General features: G+C 57.1%; 1 protein-coding gene across 2 annotated transcripts; it reads right to left on the bottom strand.

The window, feature by feature from the left end:
- On the bottom strand, window positions 1–8,451 carry MTX1 (metaxin 1). 2 transcript variants are annotated; one of them, XM_084613774.1, is made up of 8 exons: window positions 8,333–8,451; window positions 6,140–6,209; window positions 5,241–5,320; window positions 3,714–3,806; window positions 2,953–3,135; window positions 2,408–2,484; window positions 1,263–1,417; window positions 1–362 (listed from the first exon to the last, which is right to left on the bottom strand). In XM_084613774.1, exons 1-8 carry the CDS (start codon window positions 8,411–8,413, stop codon window positions 16–18), a joined length of 1,086 nt encoding a protein of 361 aa, XP_084469900.1. In that variant the 5' UTR covers window positions 8,414–8,451; the 3' UTR covers window positions 1–15. The 2 variants fall into 2 exon arrangements, with proteins under 2 accessions (XP_084469900.1, XP_084469901.1); XM_084613775.1 differs by having other exon boundaries at window positions 196–654.
- Between the last annotated feature and the right edge of the window lie 605 nt (window positions 8,452–9,056).

Genomic DNA, 9,056 nt, shown 5'->3' on the forward strand with positions numbered 1-9,056 from the left:
TCAGCAGGGACAGCTTCAAGCCAAGGTTTCCTTTCCATGCTGCTTTGTCCTGCATGCCCCCTGTGGGGAAGGTCTGCCCTGGGTAGAGATGGAGGGCCCAGCGCATTGGTCCACGAGGGCTGAGCAGCCCAGCACTATGCAGGCTCTGTGCCCAGGGCTGCAGAGGGCAGAGACAGAGAGCACAGACAGATGCCCTTCAGGGGGCGCTCCGGGTTTATTAGTGGGGGGCAGACTGCTTGCGACACGGTCTAGAAATCTGGGCTGGTGTTTGCAGCAGCGCCGGGATCCGGACTGAACAAGGCTCCTGGGTCCTGCCGGGACACGGGGCAGTGTGCAGAAATCAGAGTAGGCCATACCCAGCACTGTAAAAAAAAAACTGAGTTCAAGTGATACTGAGACGAGTGAGAATCAAAGCTCTGAGACCAGTGCCTCACTCCTCCTCCTCTTCTTCCTCCTCCATGGCTATTGGCCGGGGGCCGGCAGCCCCAGGAGGGCCCCGCTGGATGGAGATGATCCCGCTGAGGAAGGCGTAGCCAATCATCGCCACCAGTCCCACCAGCACCGACAAGATCTGATTGCGCCGTTTGTAGGGCTCCTCCTCGGACTCAGTCCCTTCAGAGGCAGACGTCTTGGGGGTGCTGGATGGGGCGTCCCCTTGCAAGGAAATGACACGTCAGAAACCAGACCCAGCTGGCGAACTGTACCCCAGCCCAGAGGGCAGAGAGTGGGGGCAGCCTGGAAGAGCATAGGCATGTTACCCTTGTTCGGGGTAGGGAGGGGCACTGCTGCTGGGGAACGGGTGAACACAGCGAGCCCAGGGAAGGGTTGGAGCAGGGGTCCGAAAGCAGCAGGGGAAGAAAAAAGGGAGAAGCTGCCCCTCCTTTTCCAAGAGCCAGACAGGTGGTGCTCCCCACCCTCACCAGGCCCCAGGTACAGCCAGCAGGGTGTCAGGAGACGCCCACACCACAGCTGACACAGAGTGGTCCCTGTGTTACACCTGGTGGGAAGTCCAGTCTCCCCCCCCATCCCCTGGCAGCCAGGAGTGGAGCAGTCCAGGTGAGCTGAGCTCCTCCCCAAGGCACTGGCCCACTTCTCCTGATCTGCCACGGACTAGCAAGCCTCAGCCTGTGGCTAGTGGGGTCTGAGGCACGGTTCAAGCCTGTTCGCATCCCCCCCCCCATCTTTGTGACCTTGCTTCAGTGACTCCAGCTGACCCCCAGCTGCCCAGGGCCGAAGGAGAGGCTGGAGGCCTGGCTCCTCACCTCCATCCCAGGGGAAGTAGAGGCTGAGGATGGAGGAGCAGTAGTCACAGAGGTTCTGCAGGGACTTCAGGTGCTGCTGCAGTTTCCCGTTGGGCAGCTTGGCTTTCAGGAGAGGTGCCAGATGACTGAAGACGAACGCGTCCAGGGAAGCGGGGCTGCGGCACAGAGAGCTTGTGCTAGTGGCTCCTGGCCTCTGCTAGTGCCAGGGGCCCAGGACCCCAGGCTTTGGAACAGGCTGGCCCAAATTCACACCGTCACTAGGGTACAACTGTTGCGTGCACTGGGCATGACCAAAATTACCTAGAGCCCTTGAGGCTGCTCCTCTCCCTGCTACTGCAGTCCCAGTGTGCAGGGAGCAGACAGGAGTGTGGGCTGTGGGGGGTGAGCCCAGCTACGCTCATCTTGGCCTGTCCCAGCAGACGGTGCTGCCAGGAGCTGGGCCGGGCTGCTGGCTGCAGGAGCTCACAACCCCTCTTGCAGGCAATCTTGGAGGTGCCTGAATGCCAGAGGTGCTGGGTCACCAAAGGCAGGAGACGGCTTCTCTGCAAGCGCTTGAATAAGTGTCTGTCTCCTCTGATTCCTACTCACCGCAGCTGGCTCTTTGGAAGTGAATAAGCAGCATATTCAGCCATTACCGTTTACAGCTTCATAAATTATGGGCCCATTAAATATGAAGCAAACAAGGCATCCGTCTAATGGGCTAAAACTTCCTACGCAGGCCGTGGCTGAAGTGCTGGAACATCTGGTCCTGGCTCACAGGTTTATGGGAGAGGAAGGGGAACTGTCAGGACAGCAGTGGGAACGGATGGAGCCTAATGGGACGCAAGTAACTGCCCGCTCCCCAAGGCCCTGCCTTCCATTAGAGAGACACTGTTCAGCCCAGCTTGCGGCCCCCCTTTCGCTTTAACTGCCTCCGAGGTTTCTCTATAATACTCAGAGCTCTTTCAAAGAGCTGCTGAGGCCGGTGTCCTGCAGCACGCCGGGGAGCTGCAAGGAGATCTGAGACTTAACACCACGAACCCCTCTGCTTGGACATTCTGCTCCCAGCCACAAGTGCTGGGCAGGGGCGTGAGAGCCATGTGTGGGCAGGTGAGGAAAGAGCCCTCACTTCCCCCACAAAGAACGTTCCTCCAAGAGCCACTTACGAGTCTCCAAAGAAGAATTTCTGGTCCCCGAGGCGTTGAGACAGGAGCGTCAGGCACTCCCGGGCTTCGCGGTACATCTATGGGATCAGGAGAGAAGCAGCCCCGGTGTCACATCTCCTCAGCACACGAGGTGCAGGAGGCAGAGACCCCACCTCCCCTGGCAAAGGCCATGTCCCAGGACTGAGCTATCTCCAATCCAAGAACACCAGCAAAGAGAGCGAATATCATCCTTATTGGGAGCAAAGCCACTGGCTGACCTGCCCATGCCAGGGACCGACTCTGGCTTCTGCATCACAGCCAGCGACCACAGAGCATTCTGGGGCTGGGCACAAAAGGGTTAAACTCAATACAGAGACTGAGCCCTCAAGCACTAACCACCCCATGGGAGCTGGCTTTGTTCTAACCTAGCGGGAACCAGGAGTATGCTCAGCAGCTGGGAACAGGGTGACCCCTCATGGTGCTTCCATGTAGGGGCAGGATGATGGATTCCCAGAGGAGCCCCAGGCAGCCCTCCCAGCTGCCACAAGGGTAGCAAGCCCACTCACTTCCTTCTCCAGCTCCTCCTCGTCCTCCAAACAGCTGTCCCCCCAGATCAGCTGCAGCCGCTCCAGATGCTGCTTGTGCATGCGGTTGGGCAGGAAGAAGTTGAGCGGGAAGGGGATGGCTTCCGCATACCATTTCCGCGTGTGCTCCACATAGTTCTTTGCATCCACCCAGAACATGTGAATCTAGGGCACGAGGACAGCGGTGACCCATGAGAACTAGTGCAGGGCTGCTTTCTGCAGCCCCAGCGCAGCCAGGGGCGTGGCTCACGCTCCACAGGCTGCTTTCGTCTCTCTCTGAGGCCCTGGGGAACGGAGGCCACCACAGGGCCTGGCTTGCAGAGTTGGCCTGCAGCTGTGCTACAGGGTTCATGGACCTGCACAGGCAGGTGCTGCATGACTGAATCCTGCTGTGCTGGAGGGCACGTTCCCCAGAGACAGGGAGACACTAAAGGGCTGAAGGGGCATTAGAGGCTACAGTGACAGGGCTGGGAGCCGCCCCAGGCTGGGGACCCAAATGCAGCCCTGGCAGTGCCCTGTAAGACACTCTGCTACCCCAGACCCTCCCATAGCTGTCACTGCACCATAGTTCCAACCCGCAGCTTCCACCCTGTGGTTCTGGGATCTGCCAATACGCCTCAGTCCCTCGCTGTGAGGGCCCGTCCCGTTGGGCTGGACCCAGAATCCATCTGAACTGCGAACTAGCTAGCTCCTCCCATAGCAGCGTTCCGGGAACCCTTCCACTGGCCCACGCGAGCACTCACCAACACGGGTAGCAGCTTTTCCTCTAGCAGAGACACAAAGGCTAGCGTATCTGCCCCTTGCCTCGCAGAGAGATCATAGTCAGCGTTGTATTTCTACAGAGTAAAGGGAACAGTGTGAGGCCTGGGCTGGAAGTGGTGAATGAGCCCGTCCTGTGCTCCAGCCACCTCTCCATAAGCTGCAGAGACAGACACAGCAATGCAGCCCCCATCGGGGTGCCGGGCGTGACACGGGCCCCAGGCAAGTTCCCTTCACAGACAACACTTTTCCAGGCACTAAGTGCCATGCCTGGGTTTTTCCTAAAATGCACACGCTGATGCGCAGCCGACTCCAAGAGCCCAGGGGTCAGAGCTCGTCCGCCCGGCTGTTTGCTCTGAGGAGATGTGTTCCCTTTCGAGACCCAACTCTGCCAAAGCTGAACCGTGCTCACATGAGCCTGGACTTCCAGAGGCGCCCCAGGAAGCAGTATCGACGGGCTGGGGGGAGGTGCGTGGACAGGCGCCCAATGCACAGGCCTGCTGCCCTTGCAGCTTTCAAGGGGAGACTCTGGCCAGCCCTGCAGTGAGCGCTGCCTGGTGTATTTAACCTGGCTGGAAGCCTGCTCCATTTCAGAACACGCTGGCTGTGGCTGTGCTCGTCTGTGCGGCTGCATGACACAGAACAGGAAAGCTGGGGCCAAGGCGGAGTCTGGGATGAAGGGTGCAAGCAGTGAAGGGGAGCGTCTCCAGCCTTTCCAAGGAAAGTTGGCACCAGGCATGCCTAGTTCCACAGAGCCGGGAGCAGCCTGAATAGTGGTGTGGCTGGCACACACCCTGGCGTCTGAGAGCCGCCCGAGTCCACAGACTGACACCTCCCTCAGGCCTCAAAGGAGCCACTTGTGCTCCTCCCACAGCTAGCCAGCCTCAGGCAAACCATCCACAGAGCTGGTACCCTACTTGCCTCAGCACTTGGGGCCAGGGAAGACAGGAGGGGAAGAACTGAATCTTCAGACACAAGTTCCAGAGAAAGAGCAACTTCAAAGGGTGAAACTAGCACACAGGGACAGAGGGGCTTCTCTGGCGGGGACCCTTGCATCTTCTGCCCTCTCCTCCATGGCCACACAAGGGCCCTCGGGACAGGGCCAGTACAGAGTGCTGCTCAGGGGAGATGGGTCAGGATCTGGGGAGCTGAGCTGGGCTGTGGCAGTTCTCAGCCCTCTCCTAGTCCAGACTGACTGCAGGACCAGACAGATTTCGCTGCATAGGTCCATTGGCAAGGCTCTGTGGCAACTGGAGACTTAGCTGCGTAACACAATGCTTCCACTGGCAGGGTTTTGCAGACCTTGCTGAGCCACCTCCCCCAGGGATGCTTCCTACAGGCTCTCGGCTCCCCACCCACTGCAGCAAAGCCCTCACAGTTATTTCCATCCGTGGTTCTACTCTCAGCTTTCCCCAGCTCCCACCCCCCATAGGCCTGAGCCGCAGGTGAGAAGTGACTGTCTCCTCTCGCTCTGGGGCAGCAGGGCCTGAGTCAGTGTCCCCATCCCATACCTGTTTCCTGAGATGAGTGATAATCTGGTGCATCTGGGAGAGGACACCTTCCTCCTTTGTCTTCAGAGCAGGTAAACACCCTGAAAGCAGAGAAAGAGAATAGAGGGGAGACCCTGCCCAGAGCTGCCCCTTCACAGGCCTCCTGCATGCAGTGAGCACCCCCAACCCCGTCTGCTCTCATCGGGGATCCTGGCGCAGGTGCCAGCATCACACGTAGATTGCAAGAGATCCCTTTGTTTTCATGTGCCCCAGTGGTGCTGAGGGTTTCCGTGGTTGGTCTCAGTCCATGCAGTGACTTCCTTTTGGAAGCCTGAACTGGTTTGGTGTTGAACAATGTGAGAGACTCATTCCAGGGTGAAATGGATTTTGCACATGGACAGCTCTTAACTGGCTGGACTTCACACATGAATTTTCCACGTGCCTAGTCCCTGCTGAGGAGTCTCCAGGCTATGTGTGGCAGACAGGATTCAGAAGTAACAAACACCATGTTGGGCCATCTGGTCGCAGAGCTCTGCAGAGCTGTCAGCTCTGGCATGGGTTCTGGGCTGCTCTGACAGCTGAGTTCCAAAAGGGAGAATGTCTCTTCACCCCAGGGCAGGGCAGGGCAGGGCCGTGGAGTCAGGAGAGAGGAGCTGTTTGTTTGTCTGCCTCCTTAAACGAAATGGGGAAATTAAATGCAAGGCTTTGTTTAAAGGCAGTGCTGCCCAGTTCTGATGTTGGCTGTCCCATCAGTTTGCCTTGGGCACCTCACCATGCCTCAGTTTCCCCATCTGTAAAAGGGAGATAATCTCTGCCTATTTTCTGGTGGCTTGTGATGGCTCCAATAGTCGTGTGTGCACCTCATGTTTGTTTATTTCTATCCCCACATGCCCCTCCCCCTTTCTCATAGGCCCCTTTACCTGAGGGACTTCGCCATGGGTTAGTGACCTTGTGAACTTTGAGCGGCGCACCTGTGAATCTGGCATAGGTCTGGAAGAGAAGTGGAAGAAAGACTCAGATGGACATCTGTGTATAAATATTTAACTGTGCACTGGCTCAGAGTGAGAATGACTCCCGTGGCCAGGGCGCTCAGCTGGGACGTGAGACCCAGGTTCCAGTCATGGTGGAACAGCCCCAGAACACCCCACAGACCAGTGGTTAGGGACCTCACCTGCCAGATGGGCAGACCCAAGTTCAAATCCCTTCTCCATGTCAGGGGGACTGAACCCTGGTCTCCTACATCCTGGGTGACTCGGCTAAAGATTATAGGGTGACATCTCCTCCTCCTGTTTCTTGCAAGAAGCAGTGTAGGTCCATGGCTCCAGGATAGGGGAGTCCCCAGCAGAGACAAGTGCCTCTCTATGACCCAGATTTAGGTTCCAAATTCTCTTTGAGGGCTGGGCTTAGGCCAAACCCCTCTCCATGGCTTTGACTGCCTAGGTTAGGTGGCTTGGCATGTGGATCTGGACGCCAGGCCTCAGAAAGGAAACCTGGGGTGCAAAACCTGTGTCATAAGAACGGCCAGACTGGGTCAGACCAAAGGTCCATCCAGCCCAGTATCCTGTCTACCGAGAGTGGCCAATGCCAGGTGCCCCAGAGGGCACTGAACCTAACTGGTAATGATCAAATGATCTCTCTCCTGCCATCCATCTCCACCCTCTGACAAACAGAGGCTAGGGACACCATTCCTTACTTATCCTGGCTAATTGCCATTAATGGACTTAACCTCCATGAATTTATCCAGTTCTCTTTTAAACCCTGTTATAGTCCTAGCCTTCACAACCTCCTCAGGCAAGGAGTTCCACAGGTTGACTGTGCGCTGAGTGAAGAATAATTTTTTTTTATTTGTTTTAAACCTGCTACCCATTAATTTCATTTGGTGGCCCCTAATTCTTATATTATGGGAACAAGTAAATAACTTTTCCTTCTTCACTTTCTCCACACCACTCATGAGTTTATAGACCTCTATCCTATCCCCCCTTAGTCTCCTCTTTTCCAAACTGAAAAGCCCTAGCCTCTTTAATCTCTCCTCATATAGGACCCATTCCAAACCCCTAATCATTTTAGTTGCCCTTTTCTAATTCCAGTATATCTTTTTTGAGACGAGGGGACCACATCTGTACGCAGTATTCAAGATGTGGGCGTACCATGGATTTATATAAGGGCAATAAGATATTCTCCGTCTTATTTTCTATCCCTTTTTTAATGATTCTTAACATCCCGTTTGCTTTTTTGACTGCCGCTGCACACTGCGTGGACGACTTCAGAGAACTATCTGCTATGACTCCAAGATCTTTCTCCTGATTAGTTATAGCTAAATTAGCCCCCAACATATTGTATGTATAATTGGGGTTATTTTCTCCAATGTGCATTACTTTACATTTATCCACATTAAATTTCATTTGCCATTTTGTTGCCCAGTCACTTAGTTTTGTGAGATCTTTTTGAAGTTCTTCACAGTCTGCTTTGGTCTTAACTATCTTGAGCAGTTTAGTATCATCTGCAAACTTTGCCACCTCCCTGTTTACCCCTTTCTCCAGATTATTTATGAATAAGCTGAATAGGATTGGTCCTAGGACTGACCCTTGGGGAACACCGCTAGTTATCCCTCTCCATTCTGAAAATTTACCATTTATTCCTAACCTTTGTTCCCTGTCTTTTAACCAGTTCTCAATCTATGAAAGGAACTGCCCTCTTATCCCATGACAACTTAATTTACATAAGAGCCTTTGGTGAGGGTCCTTGTCAAAGGCTTTCTGGACATCTAAGGACACTATGTCCACTGGATCCCCCTGGTCCACATGGCTGTTGACCCCCTCGAAGAACTCTAATAGAGTAGTAAGACATGATCTCCCCCATGGCTTTCGGTGCTTCACCCCCCACCCCGCCTGCCCCCCCCTTGGGGAGCCGTTCCTTCTCCCCTCTCCCCACCCTACCTGCCCCCGGGGGGGCCGGTCCTTCTCCCCCATCCCCCCCCACGCATGCCCCCGTGGGCTCCCTGCTGGGCCGCCGAGGACCAGCCCCCCCCGGGGGCAGGCAGAGGCGGGGGGGGGGGGAGAGGGACCGGCCCCCCCCGGGGGCAGGCAGAGGCGGGGGGTCCGGGGCCCGCTCACCAGCACGGCCAGACAGTCCGGGTCCACCGAGGGCAGCCCCCAGCCGCCGGCCCAGCAGAACAGCTCCATGGGCGCCGCCATCTTCCCGCGCGCCCGCCCCGGAACCGCACGGCCCGGGCCGCCCCTCAGCCCCGCCCCGGGCCACAGGCCCCGCCCCTCAGCCCCGCCCCCGGGCCACCAGACCCCGCCCCTCAGCCCCAGACCCCGCCCCTCAGCCCCACCCCCGTGCCCCCAGACCCCGCCCCCTGCGATGCCCCCTGAGCCTGCCCCCTGTGCCCCAATACCTCGCTGTGCCCCCTTCCCCCTGTGCCTCCGTCCCCCTACCCTCCTGTGCCCCCTCCAGCCCCTGCGATGCCCCCTGAGCCCTGGCCCCCAATCCCCCAATCCCCCTGTGCCCTCATAATCCCCCATGCCCCTACCCTCCCTGTACCCCCATACCCCAACCCCCCATACCCCCCTGTGTCCCAATACCCTGACCTTCCTGTGCCCCCATAATCCCCCATGCCCCTATACCCCACTGTACCGCCATACCCCTATCCCCCACACCTCCATACCCCCTGTGCCCCAACCCTCCTGTACCCCCATACCCCAAGTGCCCCAATACCCCGACCCTCCTGTACCTCCATAATCCCCCATGCCCTTACTCCCCTGTGCCCCCATACCCCGACCCCCTGTGTCCCAATACCCCCAAGCCTGATACCCCTGCACCTTCCCTGTGCCCTGC

The sequence above is a fragment of the Lepidochelys olivacea genome (assembly GCF_965140295.1).
Source record: "Lepidochelys olivacea isolate rLepOli2 genome assembly, chromosome: 24".
NCBI lineage: Eukaryota > Metazoa > Chordata > Testudines > Cheloniidae > Lepidochelys > Lepidochelys olivacea.

What these genes read in the sequence shown, in the direction of transcription:
- MTX1 (XM_084613774.1), bottom strand. Translation starts at nt 8,413, where the DNA reads ATGGCGGCGCCCATGGAGCTGTTCTGCTGGGCCGGCGGCTGGGGGCTG. An exon ending in CCCATGGCGAAGTCCCTCAG is followed by an intron (nt 5,321 to 6,139) that starts GTAAAGGGGCCT and finishes CTCTGCTTTCAG; the next exon opens with GGTGTTTACCTGCTCTGAAG. An exon ending in AGGAGGAGCTGGAGAAGGAA is followed by an intron (nt 2,485 to 2,952) that starts GTGAGTGGGCTT and finishes CTGATCCCATAG; the next exon opens with ATGTACCGCGAAGCCCGGGA.